The 18,696-nt window shown below is 38.7% G+C and overlaps 1 protein-coding gene across 4 annotated transcripts in view; it reads right to left on the bottom strand.

The window, feature by feature from the left end:
- The window catches only part of ZCWPW2 (zinc finger CW-type and PWWP domain containing 2), a 146,402-nt gene that overhangs the window by 20,676 nt on the left and 107,030 nt on the right, over positions 1-18,696 (bottom strand). For all 4 annotated transcript variants that reach the window (XR_011563197.1, XM_019984074.2, XM_070777300.1 and 1 more), the window contains one exon: positions 17,115-17,161. Coding sequence is in view for 3 of the 4 variants with exons in the window: in XM_019984074.2 (XP_019839633.2) it covers positions 17,115-17,161 (47 nt within the window). In the remaining variant the exon portion in view is untranslated. The remainder of the gene's footprint in view (positions 1-17,114; positions 17,162-18,696) is intronic.

Below are 18,696 nucleotides of genomic sequence, written 5' to 3'. Positions count from 1 at the left end.
CTTTCAAAGGGATTTTCAAGAGTCTTCTCCAGCATCACAATGCAAAAGCATCCGTTTTTTGGTGCTCAACTTTCTTTATGATCCAACTGTGACATTCATATATGACTACTGGAAAAACCATAGGTAACAAAGTGAAAAGTGTTTTATAGGTATTAGTAGAGAGAAATACTATTAGACAACTTCCATAAATGAGGGTGAGTTGTGTTGGTGATAATAAATTCCTCTCTACTTTGTTTAACACTCCTCAGATGCCCTTGCCTCTTTGGTTTTTCCAGTAGTCATGTATAGCTGTGAGATTTGGACCATAAAGAAAGCTGAGCACTGAAGAATTGATGCTTTTAAACTGTGGTGTTGGAGAAGACTCTTGAGAGTCCCTTGGACTGCAAGGAGATCCAACCAGTCCATCCTAAAGGAAATCAATCCTAAGCATTCATTGGAAGGACTGATGCTGAAGCTGAAACTCCAATACTCTGGCCACCTGATGAGAAGAACTGACTCATTTGGAAAGACCTGATGCTGGAAAAGATTGAAGGCAGGAGGAGAAGGGGGCGACAGAGGATGAGATGGTTGGATGGCATCACTGACTTGATGGACATGAGTTTGAGTTAACTCCAGGAGTTGGTGATGGACGGGGGGCCTGGCATACTGCAGTCCATAGGGTCTCAAAGAGTCAGACACGACTGAGCAACTGAACTGAACCGAAGTGTGCCTCTTCCTCTAGCCTTTGATGATGTATAGTGGATGGAGATAGGCATTGAATCTGAAAGGATTCATCTAGACCCTGGCACCTACCAGCAAGGTCACCTTCAGTGAGTCACTGACCTCTCTAACATCCAGCAAGAGCTTGGCATAAGGATATTTTTATTTCCTTTGTTTTTAATAAATAAAAATATTTATTAAATATTTTCTAACTAAATGAGCCTTCTACCTCAAGGCATATGAGGGGAGATTAAATTAAATAACATGCCAGAAAGTATCCAACAGTGCTTAGAAATTAGGTGATGTGCAGTCACTATTTCACTGTTTTACTAGTCTACCTGGTCAGGAGTCTCCTTTTTCATTAAACCATATGACAGAGGGTACTTGGCACTTTGATATGGTTGGACTTTGGTCATAGATCAGTTTTCCAAATCTGCCATAACAAGTTACCACAAATTTGGTGAAGTACCAAAAGTTTATTTTCTTACTATTCTGAAGGATAGATGTGTGTCTCTTATAGGAACACTTGTCATTGGATGGAGGGCCCACATTAACCAAGACGAATTCATCTCAAAATCCTTACCCAATGGATGTGCAAAGATCCTTATTCCAAATAAGGTCACATTCTGAGGATCCTGGTGGACATATCTTTTGGAGGCTACCATCCAACCCACTACAAGTAGATATGAAAGATCTACTTTATCTACTCCATGTCTTCTCCTTCTCTTCCTGTGTTGCAAAGCTGACTGACCTATGTTGTCCAGCCAATGCTATTCAGAACTAGAGCCATGACAGGACAGAATCAGTAACACCCGAGAGCTTGTTAGAAATGCAAATATACCCACCCCAAATCAGATAGTCTGGGGGTGGAGCCCAGAATCCGTACTTAAATAAGCTCTTCAGGTGACTGACCTAGCCGGCACCATCCAAACAAATATATTGCTAGGTAAGTATCATTGATTTTAATACCATCCAAACAAATATATTACTAGGTAAGTATCATTGATTTTAACAAAAACAAAGCAAGTATTAATTCTTTTCTTGTTGGATGTAAAACAAAGAAGTGTATATATACAGAACATATGCCATTTACTGAAAAGGAAAATATATATTTAATGATAATTAGGATTGCAAACTAGAATGGCAAATGATAGAATTGCCTTTAATTGCAAAGGACAAAAAATCTATAAGAATTTTATTTATATCGGATTCATGTAATCTGCAAAACTGACTTGACATTGCCCACTTCCTCATCTAAATTAAATATCTTTTTTTTTTTTTTTTTTTTGGCCACATGGCATGTGGGATCTTAGTTCCATGATCAGCAATTGAATGAGCAGTGGGAGCATGAAGTGGTAAACACTGGCCTGCCAAGGAAGTCCTGAAATTAAAAATCTCTTTAGTGAGAAGAACAAGTTTGTTAGCTGTATTAAATCTGAGGGCGTAAAGTTTTGATCAGCATTTTATGCTCACTGAATACATAAATACATTTTGTAATCTTCTGATAATAATTGTCAGTCAATAATCACTAAAGAGCTGCCTATTTTGACAGAAGAATGAATCTGTACCTTGAATAATGTACATAAACTCCTGTCAAAAGTCATTATATAGAAGGAAAAGCCAATATTCTCATTCCCCTTTGGTAAATCTTCTGGGAAATATATGCTTGGAATAGGATGAAAACTGGTTTCATGAAACATTGTAAATGATGGTTATTACTTAATCTGAGTACCTTGGGAGAACAAATAATAAAGTTAAGTCTTCGGGCCCAGAGAATATTTGTTTTTAACACTTCTTCGAAAAGAAGGGAAGGTTGAAATGATCATTTTCTAGTCTTATTTTAAGCATGATTTCAACAGATCATCTACAAATCGGTGTTTCTTACATAGATGGCAGCCAATGACCAATGCTTCAGTCAGGTCAGTCTTCAGCAGAGGGGTATTCCTGTGAGGTTTGGACAGTATCAGAGACCAGTCCCTGGCAACATGATTTATCAACCTCTAGCTGTCCCTTGCACTCTCTTCAGCCATGTGTAAGTTCATACTACTGGTCTGTGGATTTCTCTGCATGAAGAGCTTACCAGAGAAAACACTGGAGTGTATGCTCAAGCAGTGACCTGAGGCATGGGAGAATCAGTTCAGTTCAGTTCAGTCACTCAGTCATGTCCGACTCTTTGAGACCCCATGGACTGCAGCACGCCAGGCCTCCCTGTCCATCACCAACTCCTGGAGTTTACTCAAACTCATGTCCACTGAGTCAGTGATGCCATCCAACTATCTCATCCTCTGTCGTCCCCTTCTCCTGCCCTCAATCTTTCCCAGCATCAGGGTCTCTTCAGATGAGTCAGTTCTTCACATCAGGTGGCCAAAGTATTGGAGTTTCAGCTTCAGCATCAGTTCTTCCAATGAATGCTCAGGACTGATTTCCTTTAGGATGGACTGGTTGGATTTCCTTGCAGTCCAAGGGACTCTCAAGAGTCTTCTCCAACACCACAGTTCAAAAGTATCAATTCTTTGGCATTCATGGGACAATGTTTCCCCCTAAAATAGAAGTTGACTGCTAGACCACCTTAGACAGAAGTCAAGAAAAGTCCTGCTGTTAACACCTCCCAGTCCTGGTTGAGGACAGAAGTACCAGACACCTCAAGGGAACTCCAATGGTTATATACATCACTGATAAATTTTCAAGTCTTGCACTCGATTATTTTTTTTTAAACAATCTTTGACCATCTATCTATACCACAGGTAGAACATAGCAATTCAGGAAGTTTTTTTTTTAAAAACAACACAAATTGCACTATATCTATAGAGAGCTTCAAAAAATGAAGGATTAATAGGAACATGGAGGAAAGAGTCCCATGGAAATCAGAAGAAAGTAGAACTTATGTCAGCTGTTAATCTGACTGAATGAAGCTGGTAAGTTAGACTATTTGCCCTGCAATTGGACACTGCCTAAAAATCCAAGTCTGTTGAAAACAATTCCTATTTCTATACAGTTTTTTCTAAGTCATTAGATATTTCAGCAAGAGGAATGTTGGGAAAAGATAAGGTTTCTCAGGAATACTTTCTAGAATCTACCTATTTCAATTAAATTCGAAAAAGCAGATGTTCTGAGAACATTCAATGATTATAGGACACATATTACATTTTTTTCTGGACTAAAGAACAAATGTTGAGACCTTCATTAGTGGTTTTACCATTTTTCTCTCCATTAACTTGATTAGTGAGGATAGGTGGTCTGATTCTCTGACCCATGATCACTGTCAAGTGTTCTGAACATTTTATCCTCAGCAACATGCAAAGGAAGATTGTCTCTCTCCTATACAGGGACAGACAGACTGCAGAGTAGCATAATTTTTAAAAAAAGATTATTTAAAATATTTTGTCTGGATCCAAGTCTTTAAATCAGATCTCTGAGGATTCCAGAGTTTGACATTCTTGCACCTAGATTCATAGAAGAATGTAGAAGCTACAACTCCTTTTGTTTGATCTGGGTGACATGCTTCCAGCATGTAGGGGAGTACAGATTTAAGATGTGTACCTAAAATACATATTTCATAACAGAGAAAATTATTTTTGAAGCAAAGTGAAAGTATTTGGGCTTTCCTGGCAGCTCAGACAGTAAAGGATCTGCCTGAAATCTGAGAGACCTGGGTTCGATCCCTGGGTTGGGAAGATCCCCTGGAGAAGGGAATGGTTACCCATTCCAGTATTACTGTACCTTCTTGAGATTGATATTATCATCTCCATTTGGGCTTCCCTGGTAGCTCAGGTGGTAAAGAAGCCGCCTGTAATGCAGGAGATCCCAGTTCGATCCCTGGGTCGGGAAGATCCCTTGGAGAAGGGACAGGCTACCCACTCCAGTATTCATTGGCTTCCCTGATGGCTCAGACAGTAAAGAATCTGCCTGCAATGTGGGAGACCTGGCTTTGATCCCTGAGTTGGGAAGATCCCCAGGAGGGGCGCATGACAACCCACTCTAGAATTCTTGCCAGGAAAATCCCCATGGACAGAGGAACTTTCAGGCTACAGTCCATGGGGTCACAAAGAGTTGGACACGACTGAGAAACTAAGCATGGAAAGCATTAATACATAAACAAAAATAAAAATATCACCCCCAAATTAGTAATATTTTGAAGAATTTTAAAGTAGTAATTTATAGGTTTTTAAAGACCTATGAACAAAATATAAATAAATATAAAATTTGAAGATCTGTGGACAGAGGTCAAATGTTTATAAATTTGAAATTATAGATTAATTCTAATAAGTTATATGTAAACTTTACTGATTTTCACTGGCATATTTTCTTCCAGTGATAACAATTTTCCTTTGCCAATTAGAAAATAGTAGTTATTTCATTAGGCATAGAAAGATAATTTTTAATATTCAGGGCAATAGCTTGAATCTATAAAATATACTAATTATTCAAACTCCTATTGTATATCAATAACCACACTTCTATGGATTAGTAATACTGGTTTTTGGTTTTAATGGAATGGGATGAGGAAGGTGATGGTGAGAAGAAACCCAGACTCATTGTGTGTGTGTAGCTTGATGTTGGAGATGTGTCTCTGGATAAGAGAAAGAACTATTCTGGCAATGAATATAACCAATAAAACTGAAGAGAGCTGCATAACAACCTTCAGTCCCAAATAGCAAAGGACAACACTTGCTCTTCGTGTGATTAGTAGGACTCAACTTGAACAGCTTTATGGTTTCTTAACAAAAGAGCAATCACATTTTGTAGCTTTTTTTTTTTTTTTTTTTTGCTTTCTGGTTCAAAGTTAAATTACAGAATAGAAAATGTGGAGAGTTATGGTTGAAAAGTTTTGGATTTCTGGAATCTATGACACCGGATTTTAAGTATTACTAAACTTGAATTCCAAGTGAATACATACCTTGAGTGAATTTTCAAATGGGCATCATATGTAGAGAAAGAAAAATTAAGCCAATCTTCTATTATTATAAATGAAGACATTTTAAAATAATTAGGATGAAAACAATTCTCAGAAGTTGAGAGGATATTACTGATAGAGATGAATTTCTGTTTACTGCCTAACTAGATTTTAAATCTTCTCAGGTAAATCAGTACACCGGGACAGGTCACTAGTTTAGGAAAACCCTGCCACTCCCACCTCCCAAAGCACTCTTGGGACCTGCAACCCCCAAATGGCAACAAGAGGCACCCCACAGCCCCGTGGCGGAAAACCGGCCCTGTGTAAGCTGCCTGCTAAATGACAACCTGCCCGCTTGGAGAACAGTACCTCACTCTAGGAAGTGGTCAGCTTCTGTCCAGGGAACAAAAACAAAGAGGTGTTCACTCTGCTACACGCACTCTGATGCCCACTTACCCTCTATTCCCCACTCCTCTCACTCCCATCAACCATCTTAAGGAAACTACCAGGAGATCAGTTTGGCTGAAATCAGATCCATAAACTGAAAGTCAAGTCAGAAAAAGGGTTAAGCAAATATACAAGTCCCAAAGTAGGCTTTTCTATTTAAGAAACAAACAGAATCATCCACATCAGAAAAGAGGTACTCTAAGTCAAGAGTACTCCTTGTTCTTACAAATATATAAAAGGTTCTGGATATCAACAACTAATCCATTTTGTCTGATTTTAATACTTTCTACTAATAGTTATCCCACAGAATTCCTATAGATTTTAATTTAAGATAAAAGAGGTAAAGCTTGAAACCTAAAGGGCAGGCTTAGTTTTTAAGTTACTACAGAATATCTTGTTTAAAATCACTCCCCTGGAAGGAAGTTTGATAACATTGCCTTAGAGTGACCCAGAGTTTTTCAGGGAAACTAAAATTAGCACAAACAGAACTTTCTATATGAAGGTTTCCACTGATGACTTAAAATGATAAATGGACAAATTTATATATTAATATATATTTTATTTATATTTGAAAATGCAGCTCACATCAAAAGAATACATTTATATCTAAAAACTTTGATTAGGAAAATTTTAGGCAGTAATGAAAATGTTTTCTATTTTAATCTGTAATGGTAGTTACATAGGTCTATATGCTTAAGAAAAACTCATCAAACTCTACACTTAAGATCTGTGCATTTCATTGTGTTTAAGTTTCACATCAATTTAAAAAACTAAATTACCAAAAAGGTAAATCAAAAGCAAGAAAGCTATAAAAACTAACAGTATAGAAAACGGCAAATTTTGACAGAATATCTGAATTGATTCAAGTTTTGGAAACACTGGCTTATGAGAAGGTGAAAAAAAGTAACATCCAAAGGAAATTAAGTGAGTTTTGAAGCCTGACAGTGACTCTTCCCAAGGGATTCCTCTCTTACCATTCTTTCTTGAGATATCTCTTTGCCTGGGGCTATAAGCCAGCTGTAAAGATCAATTACAATATTTATCTTTGTGGAAAGATGCATATAAAACTAAATGAATTCAGTGAGGTGCTGTACATGAATTCTATATTATAAGAAGCTTATTAATCAGCACAAATAACAATATGGTACTGGCACAAAGACAGAAATATTGATCAAGGAAACAAAATAGAAAGCCCAGTAATAAATCCACACACCTATGGATACCTTATCTTTGACAAAGGAGGCAAGAATATACAATGGAGAAAAGACAATCTCTTTAACAAGTGGTGCTGGGAAAACTGGTCAACCACTTGTAAAAGAATGAAACTAGAACACTTTCTAACACCATACACAAAAATATACTCAAAAAGGATTAAAGATCTAAATGTAAGACCAGAAACTATAAAACTCCTAGAGGAGAACATAGGCAAAACACTCTCTGACATAAATCACAGAAGGATCCTCTATGACCCACCTCCCAGAATATTGGAAATAAAAGCAAAAATAAACAAATGGGACCTAATTAAAATTAAAAGCTTCTGCACAACAAAGGAAACTCTAAGCAAGGTGAAAAGACAGCCTTCAAATGGGAGAAAATAATAGGAAATGAAGCAACTGACGAAGAATGAATCTAAAAAATATTCAAGCATCTCCTGCAGCTCAATTCCAGAAAAATAAACAACCCAACCAAAAAATGAGCCAAAGTACTAAACAGACATTTCTCCAAAGAAGATATACAGATGGCTAACATATACATGAAAAGATGCTCAGCATCACTCATTATCAATCAGTTCAGTTCAGTCACTCAGTCGTGTCTGACTCTTTGCGACCCCATGAATTGCAGCACACCAGGCCTCCCTGTCCATCACCAACTCCCGGAGTTCACTCAAACTCACATCCATCGAGTCAGTGATGCCATCCAGCCATATCATCCTCTGTCGTCCCTTTCTCCTCCTGCCCCCAATCCCTCACAGCATCAGAGTCTTTTCCAATGAGTCAACTCTTCACATGAGGTGGTCAAAGTACTGCAGTTTCAGCTTCAGCATCAGTCCTTCCAATGAACATTCAGGACTGATTTCCTTTAGAACGGACTGGTTGGATCTCCTTGCAATTCAAGGGACTCTCAAGAGTCTTCTCCAACACCACAGTTCAAAAGCATCAATTCTTTGGCACTCAGCTTTCTTCACAGTCCAACTCTCACATCCATACATGACCACTGGAAAAACCATAGCCTTGACTAGATGGACCTTTGTTGGCAAAGTAATCTCTGCCTTTGAATATGCTATCTAGGTTAGTCATAACTTTCCTTCCAAGGACTAAGTGTCTTTTAATTTCATGGCTGCAATCACCATCTACAGTGATTTTAGAGCCCCCCAAAAAAGTCTGACACTGTTTCCACTGTTTCTCCATCTATTTCCCATGAAGTGATGGGACCAGATGCCATGATCTTCGTTTTCTGAATGTTGAGCTTTAAGCCAACTTTTTCACTCTCCTCTTTCACTTTCATCAAGAGGCTTTTTAGTTCCTCCTCAGTTTCTGCCATAAGGGTGGTGTCATCTGCATATCTGAGGTTACTGATATTTCTCCCAGCCATCTTGATTCCAACTTGTGCTTCTTCCAGCCCAGTGTTTCTCATGATGTACTCTGCATATAAGTTAAATAAGCAGGGTGACAGTATACAGCCTTGATGTACTCCTTTTCCTATTTGGAACCAGTATGTTGTTCCATGTCCAGTTCTAACTGTTGCTTCCTGACCTGCATCCAGGTTTCTCAAGAGGCAGGTTAGGTGGTCTGGTATTCCCATCTCTTTCAGAATTTTCCACAGTTTATTGTGATCCACATAGTCAAAGGCTTTGGCATAGTCAATAAAGCAGAAATAGATGTTTTTCTGGAACTATCTTCCTTTTTCCATGATCCAGCAGATGTTGGCAATTTGATCATTATCAGAGAAATGCAAATCAAATCCACAGTGAAGTACCATTTCATGCCAGTCAGAATGGCTGCTATCCAAAAGTCTACAAGCAATAAATGGTGGAGAGGGTATGGAGAAAAGGGAACCCTCTTACACTGTTGGTGGGAATGCAAACTACTACAGCTACTATGGAGAACAGTGTGGAGATTCATTAAAAAACTAGAAATAGAACTGCCATATCACCCAGCAATCCCACTGCTGGGCATACACACCGAGGAAACCAGAATTGAAAGAGACACGTGTACCGCAATATTCATTGCAGCACTGTTTATAATAGCCAGGACATGGAAGCAACTTAGATGTCCATCAGCAGATGAATGGATAAGAAAGCTGTGGTACATATACACAATGGAGTATTACTCAGCCATTAAAAAGAATACATTTGAGTCAGTTCTAATGAGGTGGATGAAACTGGAGCCTATTATACAGAGTGAAGTAAGCCAGAAAGAAAAACACCAATACAGTACACTAATGCATATATATGGCATTTAGAAAGACGGTAACAATAACCCTCTGTGCGAGACAGCAAAAGAGACACAGATGAATAGAACAGTCTTTTGGACTCTGTGGGAGAGGGCAAAGGTGGGATGATTTGGGAGAATGGCACTGAAACATGTATAATATCATATGTGAAACGAATCGCCAGTCCAGGTTCAATGCATGATACAGGACGCTCGGGGCTGGTGCACTGGGATGACCCAGAGGGATGATATGGGGAGGGAGGTGGGAGGGGGTTCAGGATGGGGAACACGTGTACACCTGTGGCGGATTCATGTTGATGTATGGCAAAACCAATACATACAGTATACTAACGCATATATATGGAATTTAGAAAGATGGTAACAATAACCCGGTGTACGAGACAGCAAAAGAGACACTGATGTATAGAACAGTCTTATGGACTCTGTGGGAGAGGGAGAGGGTGGGAAGATTTGGGAGAATGGCAATGAAACATGTAAAATATCATGTAGGAAAAAAAAAAAAAAAACCAATACAATATTGTAAAGTAATTAGCCTCCAAATAAAATAAATAAATATACATTAAAAAAAAATAATAATTAGCACAATATTCAGACAACCAGTCATAAAATATAAGCAACTTTTGTAATTGTGCTAATGAAAGTTTCCTGCATATTATGAAGAATTTTCACAATAATTTGGGAGAGAATTTTTTTATATTTTTCATCAAAAAATATAATGGCTTGAATTCCTCATACCTACATGTAAAAATCAAGAGAGTGGTCATTACTTTTTGTTTTTTAAGGTGGTGTCAATTAAACTCTTGGCATTAATAAAAATAAAGTGCTAGAAGAAAAGATACCCATGTGTAAATATTTTCATATGTAAGCTAAAAAATTTAGAAAACAAAATTTAAAAAGAGATCCTTTTCTCATTAGTAACAACAATGTGGGATGGCCTTAATTAGAGAGATGTAAAATTCCACACTGAAAAAACAGTAAAGAAAAAATGATAAAGGGACAAGTTACATTTCTACAGGTATGTAGCAATATTCAATAAACATGGGATTTCTCTCCAGATTAGTACACAGATTTTTGTGAATACCAACCATAACCTCAACATAGTTTTTCTTTGGAGACTTGACTAAATATTTCTAAATATATTATTGTGTGATGTTCAGTTCAGTTCAGTCGCTCAGTTGTGTCCGACTCTTTGTGACCCCATGATTCACAGCACGCCAGGCCTCCCTGTCCATCACCAACTCCCAGAGTTTACCCAAACTCCTGCCCATCAAGTTGGTGCTGCGATCCAACCATCTCATCCTCTGTCGTCCCCTTCTCCTCCTGCCCCCAATGCCTCCCAGCATCAGAGTCTTTTCCAATGAGTCAACTCTTCGCATGAGGTGGCCAAAGTATTGGAGTTTCAGCTTCAGCATCAGTCCTTCCAATGAACACCCAGGACTGATCTCCTTCAGAACGGACTGGTTGGATCTCCTTGCAATTCAAGGGACTCTCAAGAGTCTTCTCCAACACCACAGTTCAAAAGCATCAATTCTTCGGCACTCAGCTTTCTTCACAGTCAAACTTTCACATCCATACATGACCACCGGAAAAACCACAGCCTTGACTAGACGGACCTTTGTTGGCAAAGTAATGTCTCTGCTTTTGAATATGCTATCTAGGTTGGTCAAACTACCGCACAGTTGCACTCATCTCACACGCTAGTAAAGTAATGCTCAAAATTCTCCAAGCCAGGATTCAGCAGTATGTGAACTGTGAACTTCCAGATGTTCAAGTTGGTTTTAGAAAAGGCAGAGGAACCAGAGACCAAATTGCCAACATCCGCTGGATCATGGAAAAAGCAAGAGAGTTCCAGAAAAACATCTATTTCTGCCTTATTGACTATGCAAAAGCCTTTGACTATGTGGATCCCAATAAACTGTGGAAAATTCGGAAAGAGATGGGAATACCAGACCACCTGACCTGCCTCTTGAGAAACCTATATGCAGGTCAGGAAGCAACAGTTAGAACTGCACATGGAAAAACAGACTGATTCCAAATAGGAAAAGGAATATGTCAAGGCTGTATATTGTCATTCTGCTTATTTAACTTATATGCAGAGTACATCATGAAAAACGCTGAGCTGGAAGAAGCACAAGCTGGAATCAAGATGGCTGGGAGAAATATCAATAACCTCAGATATGCAGATGACACCACTCTTATGGCAGAAACTGAAGAGGAACTAAAAAGCCTCTTGATGCAAGTGAAAGAGGAGAGTGAAAAAGTTGGCTTAAAGCTCAATATTCAGAAAATGAAGATCATGGCATCTGGTCCCATCACTTCATGGGAAATAGATGGGGATCTGGTCCCATCACTTCATGGGAAATAGATGGGGAAACAGTGGAAACAGTGTCAGACTTTATTTTTGGGGGGCTCCAAAATCACTGCAGATGGTGACTGCAGCCATGAAATTAAAAGATGCTTACTCCTCGGAAGGAAAGTTATTACCAACCTAGACAGCATATTCAAAGGCAGAGACACTACTTTGCCAACAAAGGTCCGTCTAGTCAAGGCTATGGTTTTTCCAGTGGTCAGGTATGGATGTGAGAGTTGGACTGTGAAGAAGGCTGAGCACCGAAGAATTGATGCTTTTGAACTGTGGTGTTGGAGAAGACTCTTGAGAGTCCCTTGGACTGCAAGGAGATCCAACCAGTCCATTCTAAAGGAAATCAGCCCTGGGTGTTCTTTAGAAGGAATGCTGCTATAGCTGAAACTCCAGTACTTTGGTCACCTCATGCGAAGAGTTGACTCATTAGAAAAGACTCAGATGCTGGGAGGGATTGGGGGCAGGAAGAGAAGGGGACGACAGAGGATGAGATGGCTGGATGTCATCATCGACTTGATGTATGTGAGTTTGAGTGAACTCCAGGAGTTGGTGATGTACAGGGAGGCCTGGCGTGCTGCGATTAATGGGGTCGCAAAGAGTCAGACACGACTGAGTGACTGAACTGAACTGAACTAAACTGAGGTTGGTCATAACTTTCCTTCCAAGGAGTAAGTGTCTTTTAATTTCATGGCTGCAGTCACCATCTGCAGTGATTTTGGAGCCCAGAAAAATAAAGTCTGACACTGTTTCCACTGTTTCCTCATCTATTTCCCATGAAGTGATGAGACCAGATGCCATCCATGATCTTCATTTTCTGAATGTTGAGCTTTAAGCCAACTTTTTCACTCTCCACTTTCACTTTCATCAAGAGGCTTTTGAGTTCCTCTTCACTTTCTGCCATAAGGGTGGTGTCATCTGCATATCTGAGGTTATTGATATTTCTCCCGGCAATCTTGATTCCAGCTTGTGTTTCTTCCAGTCCAGCGTTTCTCATGATATACTCTGCATATAAGTTAAATAAGCAGGGTGATAATATACAGACTTGAGGTACTCCTTTTCCTATTTGGAGCCAGTCTATTGTTCCATGTCCAGTTCTAACTGTTGCTTCTTGACCTGCATACAGGTTTCTCAAGAGGCAGGTCAGGTGGTCTGGTATTCCCATCTCTTTCCGAATTTTCCACAGTTTATTGGGATCCACACAGTCAAAGGCTTTTGCATAGTTAATAAAGCAGAAATAGATGTTTTTCTGGAACTCTCTTGCTTTTTCCATGATCCAGCGGATGTTGGCAATTTGATCTCTGGTTCCTCTGCCTTTTCTAAAACCAGCTTGAACATTTGGAAGTTCACAGTTCACATACTGCTGAATCCTGACTTGGAGAATTTTGAGCATTACTTTACTAGCGTGTGAGATGAGTTCAATTGTGCGGTAGTTCGAGCATTCTTTGGCATTGCCTTTCTTTTGGATTGGAATGAAAACTGACCTTTTCCAGTCCTGTGGCCACTGCTGAGTTTTCCAAATTTGCTGGCATACTGACTGCAGCACTTTCACAGCATCATCTTTCAGGATTTGAAATAGGTCGACTGGATTTCCATCACCTCCCCTAGCTTTTTTCATAGTGATGCTTTCTAAGGACCACTTGACTTCAGATTCCAGGATGTAAATTACGGCTTTATTGGGGTTTCCCCTTGCCACAAGACAGGATAGAGTAAAGAAGTTAGACCTTTGGCTACTCTGAATAATTCTAGAATGCTCTGGCCTGGAGGAAGAGTCTCCATTTGGCTGGAACCTTGCCTGGGGATAATTTAGGGCAGGATCAATGCTGGCTCAGTATTTTAGAATAGGATAAGAAGACAGTTGGGAGATGTGGAATTGGAATTCGTTAGTGCATATCAAAGGGGTACCGTGTGCATCTTGAAGCACTGGCTAGGCTTGGGAGCGTTAGTCCCTCCCCAGACAAAAAGGTTTTTTAAAATGTCAAATCATCATGATATACATATATACATAGAGTCTGAGAAAGGAAAAATAACTATGAAAAAAAAATTTTTTTAAAAGTAAAGTAATGAAGGATCACTAACCCACACATTAAAGAAAAGATAATAATTACAGCAATTTGGAATTCATTTTAAGACTACAGACGTAAATAGATATAGATACGGATATTTTGACATGTAAAACGCTGCATGTTATATTATGGACAAGGTATACTATATATTCTAGCATGTGGCTCAGTTGCTCAGTCGCATCTGACTTTTTGCAACCCCATGGGCTATAGTCCACCAGGCTCCTCTGTTCATGGGATTCTCCAGGCAAGAATACTGGAGTGGGTTGCTATTTCCTCCTCGATCTTCCCAACCCAGGGATCAAACTCTTGTCTCCTGCATTGGTAGGTGGGTCCTTCACTGATGCACCTGGGAAACCCCATACTATCTATTATAGAGAAGAAAACAAAAGAAGAGCAGCGAAGTAGGGAAAGATTATTTATTAGTATAAATGGTGTTGGGATAAGCAGTGAGTGCGGGGAGAAAACATGTCTTTTTCCACCACCCTTCTAAGTTTTCATTTGGGGCCCCTACAGCAAAAGACAGATGAAAAAGTGAAAGCATGCAAAATTATCTAATATAAGTTTTATGTGACTGGGGTGCCTCCATAGGAAATGAAGACCCAGAGAAGCAACTCAGCCTCAGGGTTGTGACTCCGGGTGTGACGAGGAGTGGAAAGTCACAGGGATGTGGCAGGACAGGAAGGCGCATGGGCTACATGTGGAGCCTGCTTCTGAGAACTCTCTGTGCCCTCTGTCTTTGGAGACAGGAGGCTCCTGTCCTCCACGGACAGGGAGGACAACTCCCTCATGAGGCCTTTATGACCTGCTTCAGGGGAAGGTCAGAAACTCCTTCCTACCTGGTGTTTCACAAATTCCTTCATCTGAGAATACTCAACACACCAAGGTGCTGCATTCTGGGGCAGCACATCCTGAGTCTTATCACTATAAGGCTGCTGCAATTTTTTATACTCTATCCTTGTACCACATGTAAAAATAAATCCATATTCCCACAACAATAGCTAACATTTATGAAATGTGTCCTATTTTCTAAGCACTGTGCTATGTACTTTATATAAATTGTCAAGAGTAATTTTTATATTATAAGACTTTCATTCTTCTCATTTAACAGGAGGAAACTGAGAGCATAGAGAGTTTAGCAGCCAAATTGAAGATCATAGCAGTGGTAGGTGACAGACCAGGACCTCTATCCCCTTTACAAGTAAATATATGGTTGAAAATGTTACAGTATGTAGGGTAGAAAATAAGTAAATTATCCAGTAATTTCAATAACAATGTGTTTATTTCCATTTTCCTCTCCATAAGTCTTTGAAATTTCATGGCTTTTGGTCTAATTTATAATATTTCAGTATTATTTTATATTAAATCACTCTGCAATTATATTGGTAGTTTGTTGAGTTCAGCAGGACATTCAAAAGTCATACCAAATGTCGGACAGACATTACACAGTCTTGTTTAATGCACTGCAAGATATCTACTGTCCTGAATCTTTGCTCAGTAGAACATCTTGTGAAAGTGAACGTTGCTCAGTTGTGTCCAATTCTTTGCGACTCCATGGACTGTATAGTCCATGGAATTCTCCAGGTCAGAATACTGGAGTGGGTTGGGAGGGACAGAATCCAGGTCTCCCGCATTGCAGGCAGATTCTTTACCAGCTGAGCAACAAGGGAAGCAGAATGTCTTGTATTCCCTCAAGTACTATACTCCCAAACACCTCCACACATTCCTAAAATATCTGTTAGGGCAGTGTCTCACAAACTATCTGTAGTAAAAAGCCAGTTGTTACCTTCCCCAACTCCATAATCTGTCCAATATCTATACTTTTATTAAAAAAAAAAAAAGTCACTAGGGGAAAACAAAACAATAAATTAAAACATACAGAATATAAATTCCATTTTATTGCATTTGACAGACAAAAATTACCATGCAAGTGTCTAAATGGTTACTGTCAGTTTTTCCTCTTATCTCATTGCAGGCCAATAAACAGTTCACAGACCAGTTCTGGTTCGTGGGCCACATTTTGAATAGCACTGACCTAGAGACAGTACCACCTTTGTTGAAAATCACTAGTAAAAATAAAGCAATACATAAGAATGGTAGTTAATATTACCTTTATAATTTTTATGCTAAATATCCTCTAGTAGAGACTGAAATAAACAATACCATCCTCATAAACAACCCTGCACTACTTCACATGCTCCTGTCTAAACCTTCAGACACGCACACAAGTCCTAGTTCATTTCTTTTTTAAAGGGCAACCTTGTCTTCTGATGTTGAATTTCCCTTTGCAAAGGTGCATCTACACTATTTACATAGTGAAAAAGTCCAGATTCCTTTTACAAGCAAAAAGCAAAAGGATAAAAACAAAATTTGATTTTAAAAGGACTCATAAAAATATACATACATGGAACACAAGAATGATGCTACTCTTATTGCCTGTCCACCTGGAGGTTCCTGCCCATCAGCCTTTCCTGTTTCCCCACGTCACACTTGACCTTCTGAGAGTTCACCCTGTGCCCGCCCCATCACTCAACACGGAAGGACCACAAGGGTAGGCTTTGCTTTCAATCACGGTCCACTTACTTATGACACTAATACATTACTTGTCCAGAAGAATTTGTTTAAAAGCATTGACTCCTTTTCTTTTTCAGTGGTGTCCTATTGAGAATATTGTCACATGAGAACACTGTCAAAGCTTCTCCTATCCTAACCATAGCTTTGACAGTAAGTAGAGTTAAATATCTCTCTGCACACAATGTACAGAATAACATTACATTTTAAAAATTGCTTTAAAATGCTATTAACTTTACGAATTTTTATTAAAAAGATTCAAAAAAATGTCTGATGTTGTTCTCTACTTAACTTTAAGGTAAAGTCCACAATAAGCTGTGAATTTTAATTATTTCAATTTTCTATGAAGATTGCACACATAATAACATGACATAAAATATTTTAGTATGAGAAATATTAAAATATGAGTATGCACAAATAAAAGCAATTGTTTATTTTTTAACTTAAAATTTTCTATTATTCTAATATCTGATAATTCTATTACACTGATATAAGTAACATAAGTATTAAATTAACCATAAAAATTAAAATATTAACCATTAATATTAAATATAAATACTATTTTCTTTTAAAAGTGTATTAATCAGATTGAATTTCAAATCTGTATATTTAATAAAATATGATCTTACCCTTTTCTTGGCCACCACAGTAACTTTGCCAGCTGCTTTGGATTTGTCTGTAAGATAATAAAGAATGGCTGCTTCAGAAAAGTGCCTACACTCCTGTTCGAATAAATGCAACATTACACAGAATTTTCTTTCTCATACCATGATATGTGTTTTCTGTGGTCCTTTTTGATAAAAATGCTAACAAACTCAGCTCCCAGAATTGATTATAAAACAAAGTAATCCAAAAGTAAGAGCATTCCTATACTTATTTGACAAACCTCTGCCCCTAAATCTGACTGGCTGGCTGGATGCCCTCCAGCGAGCATCCAGTGCATTTCATTTCTAGGTTCCGGTCAGCCCAAGTGCCCTGGGGTATGTAGGATCTGGAATTAAATCCCAGTTACTTCTACATGCATGTCTTACTACATGCCAGACAAGGAATAAAGACTTCAAAGAGACATCTTATTTAATCCTCCTGATAGTTTTTAAAGGTGCATGCCCCGTCTCCACTCCACAGCCTGAGGTTCTGCAATGGGGCAGATACATCCGACCACAAGTCCCTGGTCTCTATGCCTGCTGCCTCCATTCGGGGCCCCAAATGGGGCTGCCAACAGTGCCGCCAAGAAAGATGCAGCAAGAGTGAGGCGGCTAATCAAACAAGAGTACAGCTGACCTTGAACAACATGGCGGTTTAGAGCGCCAACCCCTTGTGCAGTCAAAAATCCACATATAACTTTTGACTCCCTAAAATTTAATGACTTGTAGCCTACTGTTAACTGGAAGCCTTAATGATAATGTAAACAGTTGACTAACACATATCATGTATGTTATTATGTATTATATACTATATTCTTACAATACAGTACGCCAGAGAAAAGAAAATGTCTTTAAGCAAATCATGAAAGGAAAAAATATTTACAGTACTGTACTATATATATATATCAATGCTGTAAGTCTGTGATTTGTTTTTAAGATGAATCATCCGTCTGTCACTACCTATAGCAATTTTGTCTTCTATGATACAAAATACTGTAGATGTCACATGTATTACTAACACTAGACATCAAATATGAAAAGATAATGTGAAAACAAAATTCATGTTTCATGAAGAAACAGTGACATGGCTGCCCAGTGTAATAGATATGATTGCTCACAGTAGCCCAGCCTCTATGTTAATGGATAAATCATTATAACATTTTTATGGCAGACAATATTATGGTCACATTCATAAGACAGAATGGGACACCTGTTATATTTTTTTAAACCCCTTACCTGTGATGATAGGCTGATATGCAGTTTCCCCAATTATGAGAGAGAGAGGTACTGTATGTAATATAATTCTTTGAAAGCAAAGTTACAAGACAGTAAGAAAACCAACACATTATTAATTTTGTGTTAACTATCACTCAGCTTTTGCCTATGTAAGGCTAGTCTATTCACTTCAATATAAGTCTTGCACACAATACTCTACATGATGAATGCCTGGGCACTAATGCAGAGGACACACAGTGTCATACAGACTCTACTGTAAGTGTTAGACTGGCATGCAAGGATACCCACATAGTGCACAACAAATACATTTATGGACTGTATGGCATGAGGA

The sequence above is a fragment of the Bos indicus genome, chromosome 22 (genome assembly GCF_029378745.1).
Source record: "Bos indicus isolate NIAB-ARS_2022 breed Sahiwal x Tharparkar chromosome 22, NIAB-ARS_B.indTharparkar_mat_pri_1.0, whole genome shotgun sequence".
Lineage (NCBI taxonomy): Eukaryota > Metazoa > Chordata > Mammalia > Artiodactyla > Bovidae > Bos > Bos indicus.
The sequence above is the reverse complement of the archived record's forward strand: the minus strand, read 5'-3'. Positions and strand labels throughout refer to the sequence as shown.